A 25,890-nucleotide genomic window follows, 5' to 3' on the forward strand; every position below is an offset into this window, starting at 1 on the left:
TGGCCTGTTGCTAAGGAAACACGGAGTTTGAGCTTCCTCCAAAGATTCTCTATTGGGTTTAGGTCTGGAGACTGGCTAGGCCACGCCAGAACCTTGATATGCTTCTTACAGAGCCACTCCTTGGTTATCCTGGCTGTGTGCTTCGGATCATTGTTATGTTGGAAGACCCAGCCTCGACCCATCTTCAATGCTCTAACTGAGGGAAGGCGGTTGTTCCCCAAAATCTCCCAATACATGGCCCCGGTCATCCTCTCCTTAATACAGTGCAGTCGCCCTGTCCCATGTGCAGAAAAACACCCCCAAAGCATGATGCTACCACCCCCATGCTTCACAGTAGGGATGGTGTTCTTGGGATGGTACTCATCATTCTTCTTCCTCCAAACACGTTTAGTGGAATTATGACCCAAAAGTTCTATTTTGGTCTCATCTGACCACATGACTTTCTCCCATGACTCCTCTGGATCATCCAAATGGTCATTGGCAAACTTAAGACATGCCTGGACATGTGCTGGTTTAAGCAGGGGAACCTTCCGTGCCATGCATGATTTCAAACCATGACGTCTTAGTGTATTACCAACAGTAACCTTGGAAACGGTAGTCCCAGCTCTTTTCAGGTCATTGACCAGCTCCTCCCGTGTAGTTCTGGGCTGATTTCTCACCTTCCTTAGGATCATTGAGACCCCACGAGGTGAGATCTTGCATGGAGCCCCAGTCCAAGGGAGATTGACAGTCATGTTTAACTTCTTCCATTTTCTAATGATTGCTCCAGCAGTGGACCTTTTTTCACCAAGCTGCTTGGCAATTTCCCCGTAGCCCTTTCCAGCCTTGTGGAGGTGTACAATTTTGTCTCTAGTGTCTTTGGACAGCTCTTTGGTTTCGGCCATGTTAGTAGTTGGATTCTTACTGATTGTATGGGGTGGACAGGTGTCTTTATGCAGCTAACGACCTCAAACAGGTGCATCTAATTTAGGATAATTAATGTAGTGGAGGTGGACATTTTAAAGGCAGACTAACAGGTCTTTGAGGGTCAGAATTCTAGCTGATAGACAGGTGTTCAAATACTTATTTGCAGCTGTATCATACAAATAAATAGTTTAAAAATCATATATTGTGATTTCTGGAATTTCTTTTTTAGATTATGTCTCTCACAGTGGACATGCACCTACAATGACAATTTCAGACCCCTACATGATTTCTAAGTGGGAGAACTTGCAAAATAGCAGGGTGTTCAAATACTTATTTTCCTCACTGTATATAAAAAGAATCTGTATACATCTGAGGAGACCAGTTGCTAAAGTTTTGGGAGAGGAATACTGTCCCATTTGTTTTTTAATACAGGATTCAAGCTGTTCAACAGTTCTGGGTTACTTTGTCGTATTTGGGTTTTTTTTTATGATGTGCCAAATATTTTCAAATAGTGAAAGGTCTGGAGTGCAGGCAGGACAGTTCAGCACCAGGACACTTCTACTATAAAGCCATGCTGTTGTAATGGATGCTGTAATCAATTCCTGGATGGAGGTGTACATTGCTCTAAACCTGTGTATACCTTTCAGCATTGATGGTGCCTTTTGGGATGAACAAGCTGCCCATACTATGGGCATTAACGCACCCCCTTTCATCAGAGTTGCAGGTTTTTGAACTGAGCACTGTTAACAGGCAGAATAGTCCCTCTCCTCTTTAGTCCCGAGGACATGGCATTGATGGTGCCAAGAATATTTTCAAATTTCAATACATCTTACCACAAAACAGTTTTCCACTTTGCATCAGTCTATTTAAGCTTTATCCCTGAGGGGACAGTGGTATTTCTGGATCTTGTTGACATATATGAATTCCTCTCTGCATAAAATCTTACTCCAGTTTTTTGGGGTTTTTTTGGTTTTTTTTTTTGGTTTTTCAAAAAATAAATCAATAATTTATATATTCCTTAAAATGGTTCATTACCTCAGTTTAAACATTTGATATGTCTAAAATGTTCTATTGTGGAAACATGGGTTAATGAGATTCGCAAATAAGTGCTTACTGTTTTAATTCAACTTGTTTGGAATTGGGTTGCTCTAAGCAAGATCTCACAAACCAACAAGAGTGGCATGACTCACCTATTTGGTAATTTGAAAAGATTATTAGTTGAAACACCACAATTTGTCCATGAAGCTTATTAGCAATTGTGAAATATTCTGTATAAACAAAGGGGAACTGTCTATAATGCTCACCACAGGACTCTCCATGATGCCCTTCAGGAAGATGAGGTCCAAATCGTTGGCGGTGGTGGAGCCGGTGCTGTCGCTCAGGGTGTCCAGGACGCTATGCATTGCTGAAGAGGAAAGCAAAGAGGAGGTCTGAGAACAATCATCACACTGCGATGAAAAAAAGAAGAAACACCTCACAAAAATTCCATGAAAAAATTCATTTCCATCCACACCACATAAAACCTGAAGTGGTCCATGAAACAAGCTTTATATTTCTTCAGAGATTTATGCTGTAGAATTGCGAAACTGCTTTCACACACACACACACACACACACACACACACACACACACACACCACAGTGTCCCTCAGCTCATTAAGGTGCATGTTAATTAATGCTAACGAAATCTTAAGGGAAAAAAGTGTTCTCTTGGATCGCACTCTCGGTTCTTGTAGATCTGTAGCGAAACTTGAACTTCATGAACTCCAGAGCGCATTTTGAATCACGGTGAAGGGAACATTGGAAAGAACTTTAATTGTTTTCCTCCTCTGTAGAGCTTTTGAAAAAAACATTGTTTCAAAGTAAGAATTATAGAACAAAATTCACATATATTTCAATTTATATTTATTAAATAGAACAATAGAATAGCCATTATTTGTCACGTATATATTAAAGCACAGTGAAAATCTTTCTTGCTCCGAAGCTGGGGTCAAAACGTAGGGTCAGCCATGATACAGCGCCCCTGGAGCACAACTAAGGGCCTTGCTTTAAGGGCCCAAGAACAGCAGCTTGGTTATCCCGGGGCTCGAACCCCAACCTTCTGATCAGACACCCAGCACCTTAACCACTGAGATACCATTCCCGAAAGTACTGCTTCATTTATCCCCGATCAGCAAACCTTGGGTAACTGCGGCAAGGAAAAACTCCCTTAGATGGTATGAGGAAGAAACCTTGAGTGGAACCAGACTCAAAACCCATCTTCATTTGGGTGACTCCAAGAGTGTGATTATAAACCATCCTTTCTACGGTCTTATACAATCTGTTGGTAGGTGTGGAACCAGGAGCTCCTGATCAAATAGCTCAAGTAATTTGAGATCATTTTGAATTTAACCAACATGGGTAAAATGTTATTTTGAGTATTGATAAAGAGGTTGTTTATGCTCATTGTCTGAAATATTCATCAGGTGGGATTTAACTGGAGCTGGTACATCTATAGATGCCTCTGGGATCCTCACAGGGTTCGGCATCTTCTTTCTGAAGGTCCGAAATGTTCATGAGGTGGGACAAGTGGAGCTGGCACAACCTCTAGATGCATCTGGAAAGCACCTGTAAAGCGAGACCATTCTTAACGTTGCATTCGTTAACAAGATCGTGTGTGTGTGCTGGTTTCGGAGTGGGGTATGTGCTGCGTTGAAGCTCACAGCTGCTACATAATTGGATTTAATTACGCAATCCTTTCTTCTTCCTCTCACTCGGCCTCTTCCTCTGCCGCGTTGTTTCTGATTGCTGCTCTGTCTGAGTTTCTCATCAGAGAGTCAGCTTTTCCTTCGCGCTGAACAGATGCGTTTGGGGTGGGGGATGAAAATCACGCCTGAAATAAACACGTGTAGTTTTGTGTTTCGCAGATTACCGATCTCCTCTGTCGCACGGCAACGGGCATGTGAGGTTACGTGAGAGTAATGAATTTTAGAGTAGATCCAGGAGAGTAGATCTTTGACACATCCCAAGCCAACTGACCTCACCATTATTCTTTCTGCTGCATCATCATAATTCAGCATAACACTCAGCACTGTCTGCCTTCTTCTGCATACACGAGCTCATACACTCTGCATCTGAGATTGATAGGGAAGAGGACGGATGCTGTCTGGGGTTATAGGGATTGAACAATATTATCATCAAATCTGTCATTTGACTTTTACTTTTTAAGTATGTTTTGATCGAAGGGTTATACCTAACTGACTGAACTTACAGCTTGTAAAAAGCTTGTTGTGATAAATTAATAATCTTATATCTTTCATTTACATAATTGTTGTACTGTTGCATTGCATAACATTGCTTATGTCATGCAGGGGGGTTTGGAAATTAACGGGGATTTGGGGCAAAATTTGCAATGCACAATTAAGCTAGGTTTAAGTGTCTTATAAAATAAAAAAAAGTATTATATTTTACAGATTTGCTGCATTAGGTTTGAGCATTACGGTTATAACCAATCACACATTTTTCTTGAGAATGCAGTGCCCAATCAAAGCGTTTGGATTCGTCACTGCGGAAAACGCCGAAATTGTTCAATGTGTGCGTCGACTGTCTAAATTCTGAACACTATAACGGGAGATTTATTTTTTTCTCACATTAGACTCAATTCATGGGCAACATGAAGTGTTGTTTTATTGAATTTAATTGTTAAAAATTTTTAAGATGTTCCTTGAATTCAAAACAACTAGTTTTGTTTTGTTCTCTTAATGTTAGTCAGAGATTAGGATTCAGCTTTAAATCATTTGAAGTGCTCGTTCTTAAAATTGCACTTTCAGACATGCACAGAAAACTCGCTCTGGTCACCGTGTACAGACCCCCAGGACCCTACGCTGATTTTCTTCATGAGTTTGCTTGTTTTCTCTCAGACCTCTTGATCAGCTTTGATAAAGTGCTGCTTGTAGGAGATTTTAATATTCATGTAGATGATGAAAACGATGCCCTAGGATTATCATTTGTCGATTTACTAAACTCTTTTGGAGTTAAACAAAACGTCACCAGACCAACCCACAGTTTTAACCACACACTAGACTTAATAATATCCCACGGAGCAGACGTCACTGATATAGATATTTTACCCCAGAGTGATGACATCACAGACCATTATCTCCTACTGTACACACTACCGGTAGAGCAGATTAACCGTGTTTCACCACGGTATCGACTTGGTAGGACTATTATTCCAACCACTAAGGACAGATTCATAAATAACCTGCCTGATTTATCGCAGTTTCACATTAAACCCATAACTGCTGATCATCTTGATGAGATGGCGAACAACATAGACCTTATCCTCACTAGCACTTTAGACACTGTTGCCCCCATCCGGTTAAAAAAGGTTCGAGAACAAGCACCTGCACCTTGGTATAATAGTCATACGCATGCCCTAAAGAGAACAACACGTAATCTGGAGAGAAAATGGAGGAAAACTAAATTGGAGGTATTTAGAATTGCGTATAAAGACAGTATGCTTAGCTACAGACAGGCGCTAAAAGCTGCTAGAGCTAAACACCTGAGCAAACTCATAGAAAATAACAAAAACAATCCCAGGTTCCTTTTCAGTACAGTCGCTAAATTAACAACAAATCAGGGATCTGAAAAATGTGTTCCATCACAGTTTAGTAGTGAAGACTTTATGAATTTCTTCACTGAAAAAATAGATAACATTCGAAAAACAATTGTGGCAGTTCAACCTCTGACAGCATCTCCCGACACAATCGTACTTACAACCCCACAACTACACTGTTTTACATGTATAGGACAGGAAGAGCTGTATGATGCTATTATGAAAGCTAAATCAACAACATGTCAGTTAGATCCAATTCCCACTAAACTACTGAAGGAAGTGTTATATACAGCTGGTGAGCCTCTTTTAAATATTATTAACTCCTCACTATCGTTAGGTCATGTCCCTAAATCCCTCAAGTTAGCAGTTATTAAGCCCCTCATTAAAAAACCTAATCTGGATCCAAGCACGCTATCGAATTACAGACCAATTTCAAATCTCCCATTTATGTCTAAGATTTTAGAAAAGATTGTCGCTGCCCAGCTATGTAACCACTTGCAGGAGAACAATATCTTTGAAGAGTTTCAGTCAGGTTTTAGGCCCCATCATAGCACAGAAACTGCTCTAGTTAAAATCACTAACGACCTGTTTTTAGCTTCAGACCAAGGCTACATCTCCCTATTAGTTTTACTAGATCTTAGTGCTGCGTTCGACACTATAGATCATGATCTTCTCCTCGATCGCTTACAGAATTACATCGGTATTCAGGGACAGGCATTAAGCTGGTTTAAATCCTACCTGTCCAATCGTTACCATTTCGTAGATTTAAATGGAGAGCTATCCAGGATAATGCTAGTAAATTATGGCGTGCCACAAGGGTCAGTTCTGGGACCCCTGCTTTTTACAATATACATGCTTCCATTAGGAAATATTATTAGAAGGCATGGAATTAGCTTCCATTGTTATGCTGATGATACCCAGCTATATATTTCATCCAAACCAGGCGATACAGCTCAATTAGCTCGCATAACTGAGTGTGTTGAAGAAATAAGAGATTGGATGACCCATAACTTTCTGCTATTAAATTCTGATAAAACGGAGATTTTGCTCATCGGCCCAAAAAATAGTACACAGAAGCTCCAGCATCTCAGCCTGCATTTAGACGGTTGTTCTGTAACTACTAGTTCAACGGTAAAAGACCTGGGAGTTATTTTAGACAGCAACTTATCTTTCAAAAATCACATCAATCAAGTTACAAAAACAGCCTTCTTTCACCTTAGAAATATTTCTAAGCTAAGAAATATGTTATCTATATCTGATGCAGAGAAGCTCGTCCATGCGTTTATGACCTCTAGAATAGACTACTGTAATGCATTACTAGGTGGATGTCCTGCATCATTAATAAACAAGCTTCAGTTAGTTCAGAATGCCGCAGCAAGAGTTCTTACTAGGTCAAGAAAATACGATCATATAACCCCAATCTTATCGTCCCTACATTGGCTTCCTATTAAGTTTCGAATAGACTACAAACTACTGCTACTCACTTATAAAGCACTAAATGGTTTGGCTCCCATGTATCTATCCAGTCTCTTAACACGCTACAATCCGTCACGCTCCCTGAGATCTCAAAACTCTGGGCTTCTAGTAGTTCCTAGAATAGCAAAGTCCACTAAAGGCGGTAGATCATTTTCACATTTAGCTCCTAAACTCTGGAATAGTCTTCCTGACAGTGTTCGGGGCTCAGATACACTCTCCCAGTTTAAGTGTAGATTAAAAACATATCTTTTTAGCAAAGCCTACACATAACACACATCACACACATCACATCATAACCTTGTGCTCCAGAACATCTGATCACATGCACATTATCAACTTGTGCTGTTAATATCATGAACAGCAGCTACGCTAATTCCTCTCCACTGCTTCTCTTTCTCTCCCCATCCCGAGGCATCCTGAGGTTTGGCCAGCTCCAGTCACGTCCCACCTCGTGAAGATTATGGACCTATGGATGATCATGGAGAAGTAGATGCCGAGTGTTTAAAGGCCCTGGCATGGAGAAGCTGATGCTGGATCTATGATGATCACAAATTGTTCTGTATTGTTGAAAGATTTATGACCAAACTTTTGATGTCACCCATATGAGGATGGGTTCCCCTTTGAGTCTGGTTCCTCTCAAGGTTTCTTCCTCATATCATCTAAGGGAGTTTTTCCTTGCCACTGTCGCCACGGCTTGCTCATCAGGGACAAACGCACACCATTCACCTTCACTGTTGTTTTCTGTAAAGCTGCTTTGAGACAATGTCTGTTGTGAAAAGCGCTATACAAATAAACTTGACTTGACTTGACTTGACTTGTTTAGAAAAAACAACTTAAAAACAACTCAATAGATTTCTTCTCTGAGCAACTGTAAAATGAGCGACATTTTACTTTTCATTAAGTAGATTTTTAGACAAGTTCTTGTTTATGTAAAATTACATTGAAGTAACAGTATTTTTACTTGAGTGGAATATTTTATTACTCTTTCCACATCTGTGTTATTTTATATGGTATTATTATTACAATTAATAAACATTAGCAAAACTAGATATAAATTCGGAATAAAATATATATATTTTCTAACTTGATATTCATTTATATTCCACAGGCCTGGTCATGCATACGTAACGCATGCAGGCAAGTAATTAATACATACCAGGTAGATTATGGGGATTATGGGGACCACACACACACACACACACACACACACACATCTACACAAAAAAAGTAATCCAGTGTAAAACGGAGGCTGAAAAAGAGCTGCGAAAGCACCGGATTAGCACATTCCCATTTCGCTAATTAACACTGGCGAACATGGAGGAGGGATGAGCCAAGCAGGGCAGGTAAATAATCTGCACATTTATCCCTTTTTTTCTTCTCACACATCCTCCACTGGTCCATTCACAAGTACCACACAAAAACACACATCCACAAAGATGCACAAAGATGCAAACAAACACATAGATTATACAGAAATAGGTCTTGATGGTATCCTGGTAGGCTGAAATCTGGACTATCCGATGCATACCTTACATGAACAAATACAATAAGGCTATAGTGCTTGAAAAATGCTAATGCTGCTAATAAAAAGTGGTCAGACAGGCACCAGGGGGGCATTTAAATGGCTCGAGAGTTGTAATTTGACGTTGTTCAAAGGCATATTTCCGTAAATAGAAAGTCAAAGTGACAGCATGTTGAAGTGCTTGAACAGCCAGAAGACGATATCCTAGATATATTACCACACGGTCTAGGAGATAAAAAGATATTCCTGACTTTTGCTAATGGAGAAAACTTGTCAATCTTCGGTAGCCGCAGGTTGTGACATTTGAAATTGATTTATTGTAAAGGTGCCAATATATATGCACTACAGTCAAGGAAAACCCCTGAGTGGTGTTCACGAGAGAGCAAATTTGTAGGAAACACCCTGGTGAGTCACAAAAAGAAACAGGAAACGAGAGAAGAATGCACCGGTTTGTCCTGCAGTTGATGGGTTTTTGATGCACTCCTGGAACAAAGGCTAGACCAAGTGGTACAATCCACAGAAGACCTACTGTAGCACAAGTTCGTGTTGAAAGTTCCTACGAAGACCATCAGAACAGGGGCAAGTGGTTTCCATGGAAGCAATGGCCACCTACCAAAACAGCGTTACACCTCTTTATTGTAGCATCATTTCCTAATGGCTTTGGCCTGCACACTTCAGCAATGGATTGCTCAAGAATGGGCCCAAAAGTTCAAGGTCATTACTTGGAATCAATTTGATCGAGCATCTGTGAGACATGATGGGCAAACAAGTCTGATCCGAACCTTAAGCAGAACTCGGTGTTGGCATACCTTCAGGGTTTATGTGGAGTCCAGGCCTTAATGGATCAAAGCTGTCTTGCATGCACAAGCAGGAACTACACAATATATCGCAATATTCTGAACTTGTATCCTTGCCTTTAGCCCCAAGATTAAAGGTTTTTGGTTCACAATTGGCCTTTCATAAAGCCCAAATGTCTAAGCTCCAGATCTGCACAGAAATGTTGGCTCTCTTTAGTCCTTATCGAGGCAAGCTTAGCAAAGAATTTGTCAAGCCATTCTGGCCTTTAGACCTTTCATCCTCTTTAAGGTAAGTTGGACTTGCAAACTCATTCTCAGATCAGTGGTCTATCGTAGGACCACTTTTGACAATTCCTCTCCTCAGATTAAGATTCTTCAGGATGGCTTTAAGTCGAGAATGAAATCTCATCAAAAATATTGTTTAAAAGCAGGGGTGCAGGTTTTCATTTCAACCAATCAAGGGCCACACCTGGTAGTCCATAAAAAAATAAAATCATTAGAATTAAACAGGTAGAACTTGGTGTGAATAAAAACCTGCACCCACACTGGCCCTTTGTGGAACAAGATTGGACACCACTGGTTTAAAGCAGTTCCAGGTTTTCCATATGAGAAATACATTTTGCCCATGTTGGGCAACAGTCAACGAACATAACTTTCCAGAATATCAGATTTATTTGACTAGGAAACCAAACTATCCACAAAGCTTTCTGGGCAGGTAGGTCTACAATCCATGCAGAATGAGGTTCCAACTTGCTTGACCTGCAGGCTCTTAACTCAGATCATTTATCAACTATAAAAACACGACTTGCTTAGCTGACCAAGGACATATATTGCCTAAAGGTTTTCTTGCAATTGAAGGCAATAGTTCCATTTAATAGCTGTTGCTCATGGTGACCATGTGGTAATAAGAAGCCACTGGGTTCTTCAAGAACAACAGGAACAAATGGGAGATGTTTGAGGATCTTTATGAGGTCCTTTCAGAAAATCCATGCAAATAGTACTAATGTGAATATATATTGCCATTCCTAACCACAAGGGGTATCATGATATCTTGTAATTGGGCAATTTAATTTCTGTATTTCATCAGGAACACACTGATGTTATTAACAGCACTGGTACAGACAGCTATAGAGGGGGGTATACATCTGCTTTCAAAATGTCAAGACATTTGGGATTTTTGGGGTCCGGAATTTAAATGTGTTGTAAGGGAGAGCTGGTCCAGTTTTTATAGAAAAAAGAAATGTGAAATGTTCCAAACATGATGATTCCTCTCATGACCAGTGGACTAGCTACCGTTCTACAACATGCCCTCTTCCATAAAGACTTAGAAAATCGTTATTATTTTGTACGCTAGGTGTAGGACTACAAGTTCAAGTCCCCAATCAAGTTGTACGACATTAAAAAGACTTAGCTTTTAGCTTTTAGCTTCTAGGATACACCACTGATCAGACTCGAAACTACTTAAGCGACGCAAAATAGAGATGCACAACACACAGCTATATTTATTTCGCTTTGAAGGAGAACAGAAAAAGCTTCTTTCCGAGAGTGGGCGGAAGTGAGGTTGAAAAACTTTTGCTCACACAAACGTGCTAACATCCATTAAATCGAAACAACTTTTAATTAGCTGCACCATCTGCCTGCATCTCTTACCGTCTGCTGTACCTGTTTTTTCCACCTCTTCACAGCGATTTTTAGTCTACTAGTCTCTGCTGTAACCCCCTGTTGCTTTTCCCATACTATATCAAATTCCTGTCTCTTTTCACGTCACATTGTGCATTTCATTTTGCCCAGAACATCATACCGTTCTCGGGAAGCCCAAAGCCACCTCATTCTTTCAAACCCCCCCCCCCCCCCCCCCCCCCCCACACACATTCGTAAAACACTTCAGAGAAATTCAGCACAACATCACACACCATACAATCGGTGTATACTCACCAATGACGCATTAGTAGCTTACACAGCTTCTCCATAGACCTTAATTATAGACTGTAGATCTTCATCTTGGCCATAATTACAGATTTACACCCTGGTTCTCGACCTATAATTAGGGACCTTGACAGTATATGCACCTGAGTTTGTAGGTTTGTTTTAATGTAAGTACGATTTTGACATTATAAAATCTCACACAAGCGTCCAGCTTGTTATTCACCTAAAACCGTCGTGAAGCAATTAGGAAACACAGCGTACGCCGTGATGTGGTAAAATCTCAACCACAGATCGGTATCTGAAGTCATAGAGGCCATAACAAGCTTTTTCCAAAAAGACCCCCTAAGCATGAAAAGCCGTAATGTCAATTAAATGTCATTATAATAGACCTCATAAACCTGATTAGCCGTTTTCAAGTCAGCTTTCAAGAGTAAAAAAATCTGTGCTTTTTAAAGCACAGCAAAAGGCAAATCTGCAGCTTCTGATTTTTGTCTATACTAATTCTCATGTGGCTAAAAGAAACGAACAAAAACTTCCTTTGAAAAGTAATTAGCCAGTCTAGCATGGAGTCTGGTGTAGGCTGAGGGGGCCTGGGGTACAGTGTATCCATTCATCTCAGCACCACAATTGACTATTACATAAAAATGGCTTACGTATAACGTGAACAAAAGTAGAATAACGCATAGTAACGATAAAGGTAGCATGTTAATGACGTATGCAAATTTGTGTTGTGACGTCACAGTTAGGAAAGGTTTCACAACGATCCTACTTGGTCGAAAGTGTGGCTAAAGGATTAAAAAGAAAACGAGACACACCTCACTTTCTCCACACTCGCGAAACGTCATCAGGTACTCGTCTGTCACCGGTTTTATATTTGTGCCCTTCTCTCGATCGTTTTTTTTCTGTTCTTCACTTAAAAAACAAATCGGTATCATCGATATACAAAACCTAGTCGTGAAATCAATGCAGTACTATTGGACAGTACTATTGCAAACAATATCAATGGATTTAGAATCAGCATACCCATGCTCTCCCTCCCTCCCTCCCTCCCTCCCTCCCTCCATCCATCCATCCATCCATCTATCTATCTATCTATCTATCTATCTATCTATCTATCTATCTATCTATCTATCTATCTATCTATCTTTCTTTCTTTCTTTCTTTCTATCTCACCTCCTGGGCTCCTGAGAGAGTTAAGAGAGCCGGCTTCCTCCAGAGACAGCCTGTTAAAGAGACTTCCAGCCATGCTTCCTCCGTCACTCTCTCTTTCTCTGCCTTGCTCTCGCTCTCTCTCCTCCTCCTGCTCTGTTCCCTCGCTTTTTTCCACCTCTCTGACATCAGCGACGCTTGCCGGCAGCCCTTCCCTTCCCTTCCTTTCCTGTAGTCCCTCCTCTCTCAGTCTTCCTCTCCTCATTAGTTCCTGTCACCTGCTTCTCAGCTCGATCTCTCTTGACAATAGCTGGGAGTGTTTTTGAACAAAGGCGAGCCTCCCCGTATCTTAATATCAGCTCTTTCGCTTGTCTTGTGTCTTTCTTGAATTTTCCTACTGGGAATTTCCAGAGCTTTTCGTGTTTCAAATGACTTCCAAATGATTCCGCACTATTTCATTATTTTGACCTTGTGACTAGATATCACATATATATGGGAAAATGTTTGTGGACACCTGTATGTGCTTTTTGAGCATCCCATTAAACATTTAGTCTGAAAATGCTGTTAAAATAACCTTCATTCTTCTGGGAAAGTAATGTCCGGTATTAATGTAGGTGAGAAAGTGATGAGGCAGTCAGCATTCACATTCATCCCAAAGGTGTTCAAAAGCGTTGGAGCTCTATAGAAGGAGATCTTTCACTCCAACCCATAAATGACTACACTTACAACAATAATCTGGTAAAAGAATTGGAATCGGAGAGCCGACTCGTTTTGGGACTCATTCTCCTGAGGAGGCAGTGCATCCAAACAAGACCCAGAAATAGAGAGCAGAGTTAAACAACTCCTGAGAGATATCAGAGGAAAAGGGAGGAGTGAAATATCTCTCTCTGCTTATCCTGAAGCCATCCTGAGGAAACTGCGATCTCAATCTGAGGAAAGGAATCTTCATCAAATCATCGCCCAGCTTTTTAGCTTAGTTGTAAACAGATGGAAAAGAATAAAAGGGCCAGACTGTAGTGCCAAGAGGAAATTGCGAACCGTGCCTCCATTAGGACTGGCTGGAGACAGTTGATATTTTTGTATAGATCTGAGTCTGAATTCTAAACACATGTAGGCTTCAAATGCAATTAAACAAAAATGCATGACAGGTTTGTTATTAAAAAAAAATTCACTCTCCACAAAACAAAGCCAAGACACACCAAGCAGAAATAAATGTGCATAATTTCTTCCTTGTGCGACCACAAAACAGCACCGACTCGTCAAAACTTGGACGACACCGAGACCTAAGAACCTTTTTGGACCTCCATCGATTAGATTTGTTTGTCCGCCATGTCTAACAGTCTAGTGATCTATCCTGCTGAACACTGCTTTTAGAAAATACCCTGCCATGAAACCATGTATCCTTATTTGCAACAATGTTTAGGTAGGATGTATGTGTCAAAAAAACATCTACATGAAAGCCAGGACACAGGGCTTCCCAGCAGAACATCACCTAGAGCATTATACTGCCTCTGCTGGCTTGCTGTCTTCCCATTTTGCATCCGGTGCCATTTGAGATTAAATGCAACCTGTGGTCCTGAGCCACTTTAGTAAACTGTTGATATTTTTTACAGCCCAAATCCATCCTCATAGTTCTTGCACTGCTCAGTATTGTCATAGATCTTTAGGCTGTTGATGTGGAACCATCCCCGGCAACACATAGTGGTCTCCAATTAAACAGAACTTCATCCAGATGTAGGGCGTCGTGATTAATCAGGCAGATCCGAAGCGAGGAAAGTGAAGGGAACAGTGGTCTCAGTCCAGTTCTGATGCTCATGTAGACATTATGGGTGGTGCACAGGGGTCAGCATGGGCTCTCTGATTGCTCTGTAGCTATGCAGCCCCCCATTCACAGCAAGCTATGATACTGTGTTTGTTCTGCCACCTTTCTGCCAAAAGTCTTCATGAATTTTTCTGTTGAATGGGACCAGAGAGACAAGCCTTCACTCCCCAAGCGCATCATTAAGCCCATGCCCATGACCTATCTGTTGTTTACAAAGAACACGGCCAACCTCAACCTAAATTTGTCTACCATATTCCTGTATACTCTACAGGAAAGGCCTAAGATCACATCCCAGCGAAGTAAGGGATCTGGGGTCAGAGCGCAGTGTCAGCCATGATACAGCACCCCTGCAGCACAGGGTTAAGAGACATGCTTTAGGGCCCCAAAAGTGGCAGCTTGACAACACCAGGGCTTGAACCCATGACCTTCAGAGCAGTAACCCAGTGCCTTAACCACTGAGCTACCTCAGTGGTACACTGGGAAGGCAGGCTGAGAAAGGCAGAGGCAAACAGATTCAACAGACCTACCCACAAGAACAGCAAAGTTGTTGGGGAGGAGCTGGACCCACTGACGATAGTGTCTGAAAGGAGAATGCTGTCCAAAGTACATTCCATCTTGGACAGTCTGTCTGACCACTTTTGATAGATAATGGCCACATCAGACCGGGGACATCCCACAAGAGCTGCGGTATTGGAGATGCTTTGACCAGTCATCTAGGCATCACAATTTGTCAAACTCGTTCAAATCCTTACGCTTGCCCATTTTTCCTGCTTCTAACACATCAACTTTGAGGACTGCCATTGCATGTAGTGTATTTCTTCTTGTATTTACCCCTCCTTTTTTAAGAGGGGAAATGGGGCCCACCATAAATTTGCATCCCCTCAGCAAATGTGCCATTGCTTCTAGCTATTATAGCTCTAGATCTGATGCTAAGCTGCATTTTTATCTTGCCTTTGCCTTGTTTGCGTCACTCTGGCTGTTCGGTAAATGCCGCATTGCAATGTGTTTGACGGTAAGCTCTGAGGCAGGGCGTGTCCAAGGATTTATAAGAGAGAGATTTATTATAGAGAGAGGCTCACCTGAGTCAGAGCTGGATGATGCAACAGGCATGGTTGGTATCTTGGGACTTCTGGGCTTTCTAAGATTAATAGGGAAGTGGAGAGAAAAAAGAGAGACAAAGAAACACAGAAACGAAGTATTAAATAATAATAATAATATTAAAATGTTTTTGTTGACTACTTTCCATATTGTACAGTTTGGACCCTTTAGGGTTTCAAATCAGTGGTTAATTGAATGGCTAAATGGGAAAACACACAAGGCAGGGGGAAACGGTAACACAAGAGAGACAATAAAGGTAAACACCCCTCACATGCACATTATCAACTTGTGGTGTTAATATAATGAACAGCAGCTATGCTAATTTCTCTCCACTGCTTTTCTTTCTTTCCCCATCCCGAGGCATCCTGAGGTTGCTCCATCCCAAGTCACGTCCCACCTTATGATGACCCCGCAAACATCCCGAACCATCTAGAGACGTACTAGTGCCTGTTGGATCCCACTTCATGTGGAGTTTTGACATTGGACCTCCTGGAGTGTTTAAAGGCTCTGGCATGGAGAAGCTGGTGCTGGATCTGTGATAATCTCAAATGTTGAGCTATTGTATGAGTTGCTCAGTAGCTCCTAGTTTTATAACCACAAATGACTGTAGAAGACTGTAGAAAGAACATTACTAATAATCTTACACTCCAGTGCTCATGTTAGTTCTCACTCTCCAGTGTTCTGTAGTGTTTAAAGACTATAATCACAGTCTTGATGTCACCCAAATGACGATGGGTTCCTCTTTTGAGTCTGGTTCCTCTCAAGGTTTCTTCCTCATAACATCTAAGGGAGTTTTTCCTTGCCACAGTCGCCATGGCTGCTCATCAGGGATAAATGCACACCATTCACCTTAACTGGTAATTTCTGTAAAGCTGCTTTGAGACAATGTCTGTTGTGAAAAGCGCAATAAAACCTGACTTGACTTGAGCCTCTGTGGCAAAAACACAGCTGTACCAAGAAGAATTCTTGGGTTACATGATTGTCTCATGTGAAGTTAAATGTAAATGAGGTAACATGCACTGAGGTGAAAGCAGAACTGTAACGCTTTGTCCTAGCATACCTAGCTAGGTTTCTCAAAGCCCGCAAGATCATCCTGATATAACAGTTCTTCACAGTTGCATTTCTCAAAACTATTTGTACAAACAGAATTCTCAAAATCCTTAGTTCATTCTTCAAAAGGAAGTATTTGTGTCAATGAACGTCTCAAAGACATCAGAATAACACGTCCTTTTGTCATTGTTAACGAACAAGATCGTCGAAATGTTTACTCATGTTGTCAGTATTACAATGATTGCACAAACAAATGCACAAGACCGGACAGGATTCGCACTTTTACAGTTTTTCTCAGTTTCTTTGGAGGGTTTCTCAATGCAGAAATGAAATTCATAAAACGACTTGTTCAATGGTCACATGGTAAAACCAATTTTTTAATTGCTTAGAACAAATTGCGAATGCATTAGTACGTTCTTTTACTATGTTGTGTCTGCTGTTTGCTACATTATCAGTTGTTTATGTCATGGTAATAAAGTATATTATACTGGTTCTCAACTCAATAGTTTTCAAAACATTTACAAAAAAAGGTTTAATAGAAATTGAACACAGTTTTTCTCTGTCGTTTTGTAGCGCTTTTCCGATCAGAAATGAAATTATCTTGTTCAACCTCCACATCATTTAGTCATTTGTGCTCATCATAAGAACATTTCTTGTTGCTTTGATCCAATTGCGAATGCTTTGGTACATCATTTATTCGATTGTGTACAAGTGTCTGCTTTTTCCTACATTATCAGTTGTTTATGTCATGTTGATCAAAATATATTATACTGGTTTCACCTTAATGGTTGTAACCCCCAAAACATTTAGGCGTCAGTTCATTGCATAAGTCATTGAGTGCAAAATGGTTAAACCAGTTGTCAAAATTTGTTAAGCTCTTCACAGTTCTATTAAACTTTTTTGGTAAATGTGTCTTGAATTGTGAATTGTGCAGATGAACCTTGAATGTCACTAATGAAGGGGCGTGTTCACGTTCAGATCAGCCAATAATCAACTAGTTCTCTGATGTGCACAAGTGACAACGTGATGTGGAGGTTGAACAAGTAGTTTTGAGAATTTCATTTCTGATCTGAGAAAATATCCAAAGCAACTGAGAAAAAAACTGTAAGCAGCGTAAAATCCGCTGTTGGAACTTTTAGCTACTTTATATTGTGTATTTCGATCAAGCAATTTAAGCATAATGGTAGCTATGCAGTAACTCTGAGGTAACTAATTCTGATAATGTGGTACAGCAAATTTTTGTTTCTAGTTTCTAGTAAAAGCAAGAAAAAAAAGCATTCCATTGGTGGTACATCATCTTCTTCTTCTTCTTTTTCTTTCGGCTGCTCCCATTAGGGGTCGCCACAGCGGATCATCCGTCTCCATACCACCCTGTCCTCTATATCTGCCTCTTTTACACCAACTACCTGCATGTCTTCCCTCACCACATCCATGAACCTCCTCCTTGGCCTTCCTCTTTTCCTCCTACCTGGTGGCTCCATCTTCAGCATTTTTCTACCAATATAATTCACGTCCCTTCTCTGCACATGTCCAAACCATCTCAATCTCGCCTCCCTCACCTTGTCACCACAACATCCTACATGTGCTGTCCCTCTAATAAACTCATTTCTAATCTTGTCCATCCTCGTCACTCCCAACGAAAACCTCAACATCTTCAGCTCTGCTACCTCCAGCTCCACCTCCTGTCTTTTACTCAATGCCACTGTCTCTAATCCATACAACATCGCAGGTCTCACCACAGTCCTATAAACTTTCCCTTTCATTCTTGCAGATACTCTTCTATCACAAATCACTCCTGTCACTCTTCTCCACCCACTCCACCCTGCCTGCACTCTTTTCTTTACTTCCCTAACACACTCTCCATTACTTTGCACTGTTGACCCCAGGTACCTGAACTCCTCCACCTTCTTCACCTCTTCACCCTGCAACCGCATCACTCCACTGCCCTCCCTCTCATTCACACACATGTACTCTGTCTTACTCCTACTGACTTTCATTCCCCTTCTCTCCAGCGCATATCTCCACCTCTCCAGGCTCTTCTCAACCTGCTCTCTACTCTCACCACAAATCACAATATCATCTGCAAACATCATAGTCCAGGGAGACTCCTGTCTGACCTCGTCCGTCAACCTGTCCATCACCACTGCAAACAGGAAAGGGCTCAGGGCCGATCCTTGATGTAGTCCAACCTTCACCCTGAACCAGTCTGTCGTACCTACTGCACACTTTACTGCCGTCACGCTGTCCTCATACATGTCCTGCACCACCCTCAAATACTTCTCTGACACACCTGACTTCCTCATACAATACCACAACTCCTCTCTCGGCACCCTGTCGTACGCTTTCTCTAAATCCACAAATACACAATGCAGCTCCTTCTGTCCTTCTCTATACTTCTCCATCAACATCCTCAAAGCAAATAAGGCATCTGTGGTGCTCTTCCTCGGCATGAAACCATACTGTTGCTCACAGATGGTCACCTCTTCTCTCAGCCTGGCTTCCACTACTCTTTCCCATAACTTCATGGTGTGACTGATCAACTTAATTCCCCTGTAGTTACTGCAGGTTTGCACATCTCCCTTATGTTTAAAGATCGGTACCAGCACACTCCTTCTCCATTCCTCAGGCATCCTCTCCCCTTCCAGAATCCTGTTAAACAATCTGGTTAAAAACTCCACTGCCATCTCTCCTAAACATCTCCACGCTTCTACCGGTATGTCATCTGGTCCAACCGACTTTCCATTCTTCATCCTCTTAATCGCTGCTCTCACTTCCTCCTTACTAATCCTATCTACATCCTGCTTCACCAACTCCACATCCTCCAACCTTCTCTCTCTCTGATTTTCCTCATTCATCAGCTGCTCAAAATACTCCCTCCATCTTCTCAACACACTCTCCTCACTAGTCAACACATTTCCCTCTCCATCCTTTATTGCTCTAACTTGCAGTACATCCTTCCCAGCTCGGTCCCTCTGCTTGGCCAATCGGTATAAATCCTTTTCTCCTTCCTTAGTGTCCAACCTCTTATACAGTTCCTCATATGCCTTTTCCTTGGCTTTCGCCACATCCCTTTTAACCTGCTGCCGCATCTCCTTGTACTCCTGCCTACTTTTCTCATCACTCTGTCGATCCCACTTCTGTTTTGCCAATCTCTTTCCCCTAATGCTCTCCTGCACTTCCTCATTCCACCACCACGTCTCCTTGTCTTGCTTTCTATTTCCAGATGTCACACCAAGTACTTTTCTAGCTGCCTCCCTCATCACTCCTGCGGTAGTTGCCCAATCATCCGGCACCTCTTCACCACCACCAAGCCCCTGTCTGACCTCTTCCCTGAACCTCACACTACACTCTTCCTCCTTCAGTTTCCACCATCTTATTCTTCTTTCAAACCTTACTTTCCTCCTCTTCTTCTTCGCCTCCAAAACCATCCTACAGACCACCATTCGATGCTGTCTAGCTACACTGTCCCCCGCCAACACCTTACAGTCTCCAATCTCCTTCAGGTTGCATCTCCTACACAGAAGATAATCCACCTGTGTGCACCTTCCTCCACTCTTATATGTCACCCTATGATCCTCCTTCTTCTTAAAATACGTGTTCACCACTGCCATTTCCATCCTTTTAGCAAAATCTACCACCATCTGCCCTTCCACATTCCTCTCCTTAAAACCATACCTACCCATCACCTCCTCATCACCTCTGTTCCCTTCACCTACATGCCCATTAAAGTCTGCCCCAATCACCAATCGTTCTTTCCTAGGTACACCATCTACCACTTCATCTAATTCACTCCAGAATCTTTCCTTCTCCTCCATCTCACAGCCAACTTGTGGAGCATAGGCACTGATGACATTTATCATCATCCCTTCAACTTCCACCTTCACGATCATCACCCTATCAGAAACTCTCTTCACCTCCACTACACTCTTACTGTACTCTTCCTTCAGAATCACCCCTACACCATTTCTCTTCCCATCCACACCATGATAAAACAGTTTAAACCCACCTCCAATGTTCCTGGCCTTACTCCCTTTCCACTTGGTCTCCTGAACACACAACACATCTACCTTTCTCCTCTCCATCATATCAGCTATCTCTCTCCCTTTACCCGTCATAGTACCAACATTTAAAGTACCAACCCGAACCTCTACTCTCCTACACTGCTCCTTTTCCTGCCGTCTCTGTAGACGCCTTCCTCCTCTCCTTCTCCTCCTTCGGCCAACAGTAGCCCAATTTCCACCGGTACCCTGTCGGCTAACGATACCTGTGGCGGTCGTTGTTAACCCGGGCCTCGACCGATCCGGTATGAAATTCTCATTTGTGATCCGCATATTTGATTTGGCACATGTTTTACGCTGGATGCCCTTCCTAACGCAACCCTCCCCATTTACCCGGGCTTGGGACCGGCACTAAGAGTACACTGGCTTGTGCCCCCCTAATGGCTGGGTTTGGTACATCATCTAATTTTGTGTAATTTACACTCTATGGGACGAAAAAGCATTGCAACAAATGACTTTTCCAGCCATTGTGGTTCTTTCCTAAGATGTTACCACACAGTTAGAGGCAGAACAATAGAATGTCTTTGGATGCAGTAGCATTGAATTTGCCATTTACTTGTACCAGAAGACCCAAACCTGAATGAAAAACATTTATTCGGGCTTGGGACCGGCACTAAGGCTTGTGCAAGGCTGGTTCTCTGACCGGGGATTGAACCCAGGCCGCAGCAGTGAGAGCACCGCAACCTAACCACTAGACCACCAGGGAACCTCATTCTTTTGGCTTCTCCCGTTAGGGGTCGCCACGCGGATGTCGCCACGCATGTTTGATTTGGCACATGTTTTTACACTGGATGCCCTTCCTAACGCAACCTCCCCATTTATCCGGGCTTGGGACCGGCACTGAGAGTGGTTGGGGTTGGTTCCCTGACCGGGGATCGAACCCGGGCCACAGCGGTGAGGGCACCGCATCCTAACCACAAGACCACCAGGGAACCTAGGACCTATGATCCTTCAGACATAATGCTATCCATTGGTCACCTTTTAAATTAATTCACGAATGTATAAATGAATAACGCTGAAGTGATTTGAGATCTTCCGCTTACTTTGTGCACAGTAACACCTGACTGGCTTTTTATTGCTGCAGATAATACATAACGCAGGAAGTGTCTTTTTCCGGAAATTGATTTACGGAAAAAACGTCCAGACTGAATGATATCATCCGTAAAAAGACTGAGGCGGTAATCCGATGCGAGCGGAACGAAGTGCGGGAGCTAAACGTCAGCATCTCGCAAACTGATTTATGGAACTGTGTACGAGTGAAGTCTCGCTTTAATTTACCGGGCCGGAGACCCGAGTGACCACAAAGCGTTAAAAAAAGAGACACACGAGTAAAGACAATGCTAAAGCGTTACAGCTGTGCATCGGAGCAGCTTTTAATCAATATCGTGCCTGAGGCTTTCTGAGCGAACGCTCGGAATCGACCTGCCTGGCCCAAAAATGCATGGTTTCAGGATGAGAGAGGCTAAACTTCAAGCTCAAGCACTGCAGAAATGCCAGGAGTTTTTTGCAACAAACAAATTATAAATGTTGCAAAAATGATTGTAACATTAGCAATGTACTCGGGTGATCGCCGCGATTACGGGGCCCAAGCACCTTTCTTAATTCTAAGATTTCTCCTTATAATATTATTATTATTATGCTTTATAATGAAGTTTGTGGCAAAGACCATCCCACTGACGCGGAGACCTAAAGGCCAAATTCTGACTTGTCTCTCGATATGTCAGTCTCTCCTGGTTTCTCTCTCAGACTCTCTCTTCCTCTTTCTGTCTCTATCTCAGTATCTAGTTCTTTTAAAGTCCCAGTCTTTTAGTTCCTCTCTGTTTTAGTCTTTTTCTCAGACTTACTGTCTCTTCCAGTCTGTCTGTCTCTGGTTCAATATTAGCTTCCCTTGTTAGCCTCTCTCTTTTACTGTCTGTCTCTTTTTTTCTTTTTCTATCTATCCTAGTCACTCTCTCAGACCCTATCTCTATCTATGGTTAAGTCTCTTTCACTTTCTCACTCACTGTTTCAACGTCAATCTCTCTCTCTCTCTCTCTCTCTCTCTCTCTCTCTCTCTCTAAGACTCACTCTTTTTTCTCTGTTTCAGTGTATATCTTTCTTCAAATCTCATTCTATCAATCCCGCTCTGATTCAGTTTCCCACTCCAGCTCATAGCTCGTGTCACGCTTCTTATTTTAGCTTCTCTCATTCTTTTTCTCTCTTTTACTTCTCTGTTTGTGTCTATGTGTCTCTCTATCACTGTCTCTCTTTGTCTTTCTCTCCTGGTCATTCTTTTTCACTTACCGTTTCAATTTGAATATCTTTCTCTTTCTCAGACTCACTGTCTCTCCTGGTCTCTCTCTCTCTCTCTCTCTCTCTCTCTCTCTGTTTCTCCAGATTCAAGACTCAACATCAGATAAATATCAATTCACATAACAGAAATAACAGTTACTCAGAAATAACAATAAAATATAAAAATAATATACTGTAATATATCTATAATATCTATAATAACTCCCTTCTACTTTCTCTTTTTATTTCAGCGTCTCTCATTCCTTCGCTCAATCTCTTTTTTCTATCCCTCTTTCACTTTCTCACTCCTTGTTAAGTCTTAATATTTATGTTTTTCTTAATAATATAATAGGGCAATTGCTGTGTACAAATTTGCCACCAAACAGGAAGTGAAGTCATACCTCGGCATCCATTCAGATGATTAAACGACCTCGGGTTAGGTTTAGTATAAATGATCTTACAATAATCCACAAATTAGACTCTAATATTACTATTTTTAAAAATCAGCTCATGATTTTTTATTGATTTCCTGGAGGCTTTCAAACAGGAAGTCAATTCAGGAAGTCAATTCAGTTTTGGATTTTTTTTTTCACGGGATGTTTCGGTAGCTTAGCAACTCTTCGATGCCATGACAGAAATTTAGGAAACAGGAAGTGATGCAATATCTCAGCAAACGCCATTACATTTTGTATTAAATTCAGTATATTCGTCTTTAGGAAACGAGCAATGATGGACCTCAATGTCTTCCTTCTGGGTTTCCTCTAATGATAAGGTGCTTGGATCCTTTAATCGCTGCTTGCGTTTTCAGCATGTGACTGTAGCTGCTGGTGATTTCATGCGTTTGTTGTGAAAAGTACAGACGTTAGGACATAAAATGCCCCTTAAACACTCGTCTCTCGCACACACATTGTATGGCAAACACACACTTGGCAAAATATATATAATTACACTCAGAGGGAGTACACACACACACACACACACACACACACACACACACAAAAACAAAATACATTAATTACAGCTTCACACACCAGCTTCCTGACTGAAGTGTGAACACACATATACAGAACCAGACATGCAGATCTGAGTGGAGCTCTGAAACACTGACTATACATCTGACTGCTGGCCTGTGTGTGTGTGTGTGTGTGTGTGTGTGAGAAAGAGAGAAGGGTAGATAGATTTAGAAAGAGAGAGATGGACAGATTCATTCAGCCACTAAGGAACAGACTTTGCTAAAACCGCTGATCAGCATATTTCTCCACCCGCATAAAACAATAACAAGCATAACCCTAGATTTGTATTCAGCACGGTAGCAAAATCACCAGGAAATAAAAGCACTGCACTCACATGCGCACCATCAATAGGTAGTAATGATTTCATGCACTTTTTTAATAATAAAGAGGTAAACATCAGCAAAAAATCCAGACGATTAAAATAAATCCAAACTGTATACTGTAGACGGCGCTGTAATTAGAACAATCAATTACAAAGTTTTACTCCTTTTCTAGAGAATGACTTCATTTCATTTAATTAAAATCATCAACCTGCATTCTCGATTCCTCGCCTACTAAGTTTCTTAATTAAGAAACCTGTCCTTCACCCTGTCAACTGTCCCACTTCTTCTTCTTCTTCTTTCGGCTTCTCCCATTAGGGGGCGCCACACATCATCCGTCTCCATACCCCCCTGTCATCTACATCTGCCTCTTTCAAACCAACTGCCTGCATGTCTTCCCTCACCACATCCATAAACCTCCTCCTTTGTCTTCCTCTTTTTCTCCTTCCCGGTGTCTCCATCCTCAGCATTCTTCTACTGATATACCCCATGTCCCTCCTCTGCACATGTCCAAATCATCTCAATCTTTCCTCCCTCACCTTGTCTCCAAAACGTCCTACATGCGCTGTCCCTCTAATAAACTTATTTCTAATCCTGTCCATCTTCGTCACTCCCAACGAACATCTCAACATCTTCAGCTCTGCTACCTCCAGCTCCACCTCCTGTCTTTTACTCAATGTCTCTAAACCATACAACATCTCAGGTTTCACCACAGTCCTATAAACTTTCCCTTTCACTCTCACAGATACTCTTCTATCACAAATCACTCCTGCTATCACTCTTCTCCACCCACTCCACCCTGCCTGCACTCTTTTCTTCTCTTCTCTAACACACTCTCCAACTACAGTCCAATATCAAACCTTCTCTCTCCAAGATTCTAGAAAAGGTTGTAGCACAGCAGTTCTTCTCATATCTACTAAGGAATTACATTTTTTAAATGTATCAGTCAGGATTTAGGCCTCATCAAAGTGGGGACGGTGCTAGTCAACGTGGTAAATGACCTGTTATTGGCCTCTGATCAGGGTTTTGTCTCTTTACTTGTTTCGCTCGAACTTAGTGCAGCTTTTGACACCATCAATCATAATCTCCTGCTTGCTGGACTTGAGAACGTTGTTGGAATAAATGGAATAGCTCTCTCCTGGCTCAGGTCTTTTCTGACTGATCGCTAACAGTATGTTGATGTAAACAGTGAGTTATCCACAGTCTCTAAGGTAAAGTTTGGTGTTCTGCAAGGATCTTTCTTAGGCCCACTGCTTTTCTCTTTAAATATGTTGCTTCTGGGTGAAATTATACATAAACATGGGATTCGCTTCCATTGCTATGCTGATGATACACAGCTGTATATTTCAGCAAAGCCAGATGAGAGAGATTAGCTTAACAATGTTGAGGAGTGTGTAAAGGACATTAGACAGTGGATGCTTGATAACTTTCTTCTGATCAACTCGGATAAGACGGAAGTACTTTTACTAGGACCACATGCAGCTAGAAGTAAACTTTCCGATTATGTAGCATCTCTGGATGGTGTTTCTGTCTCAGTGTCTACAGCAGTCAAAGAACTTGGTGTGATTATTGACCCGAGTCTTTCCTTTGAGGCTCACGTGAATAATATCACCAGGATCTCCTTCTGTCACCTTAGAAATATTGGTAAAATTAGAAATATGATGTCGTTATACAATGCACAATACTGGCGTATAAAGCACTTAACGGTCTCGCACCGCAGTATCTGAGTGAACTTCTGTATCAATATGATTCTCCACGCCTACTTGGATTAAAAGGTGCAGGCTATTTGTTGGTATCTCAAAGTTCGGGAATCAGTGTTTTCAAGTGGAGGCTGAAAACGTATTTATTTAGTCAAGCCTTTTATCAGTAGATTTTTCTTAGGTAAA

At 41.7% G+C, this 25,890-nt stretch overlaps 1 protein-coding gene across 4 annotated transcripts in view; it reads right to left on the reverse strand.

The window, feature by feature from the left end:
- Positions 1 to 25,890, reverse strand: part of mpp2b (MAGUK p55 scaffold protein 2b) — a 48,719-nt gene that overhangs the window by 17,941 nt on the left and 4,888 nt on the right. For 2 of the 4 annotated variants that reach the window (XM_083557131.1, XM_083557130.1), the window contains exons 2-3: positions 15,274 to 15,332; positions 2,211 to 2,311 (exon numbers count right to left, since the gene is read on the reverse strand). In XM_083557131.1, the coding sequence (XP_083413257.1) occupies positions 2,211 to 2,311; positions 15,274 to 15,304 (132 nt within the window). In that variant the 5' untranslated portion in view covers positions 15,305 to 15,332. Of the gene's footprint in view, positions 1 to 2,210; positions 2,312 to 12,396; positions 12,560 to 15,273; positions 15,333 to 25,890 lie in introns of those variants that run through there. The other 2 variants (XM_083557129.1, XM_083557128.1) reach the window with 2 other exon arrangements.

Source organism: Silurus aristotelis (genome assembly GCF_946808225.1).
Source record: "Silurus aristotelis genome assembly, chromosome: 12".
Taxonomy (NCBI): domain Eukaryota; kingdom Metazoa; phylum Chordata; class Actinopteri; order Siluriformes; family Siluridae; genus Silurus; species Silurus aristotelis.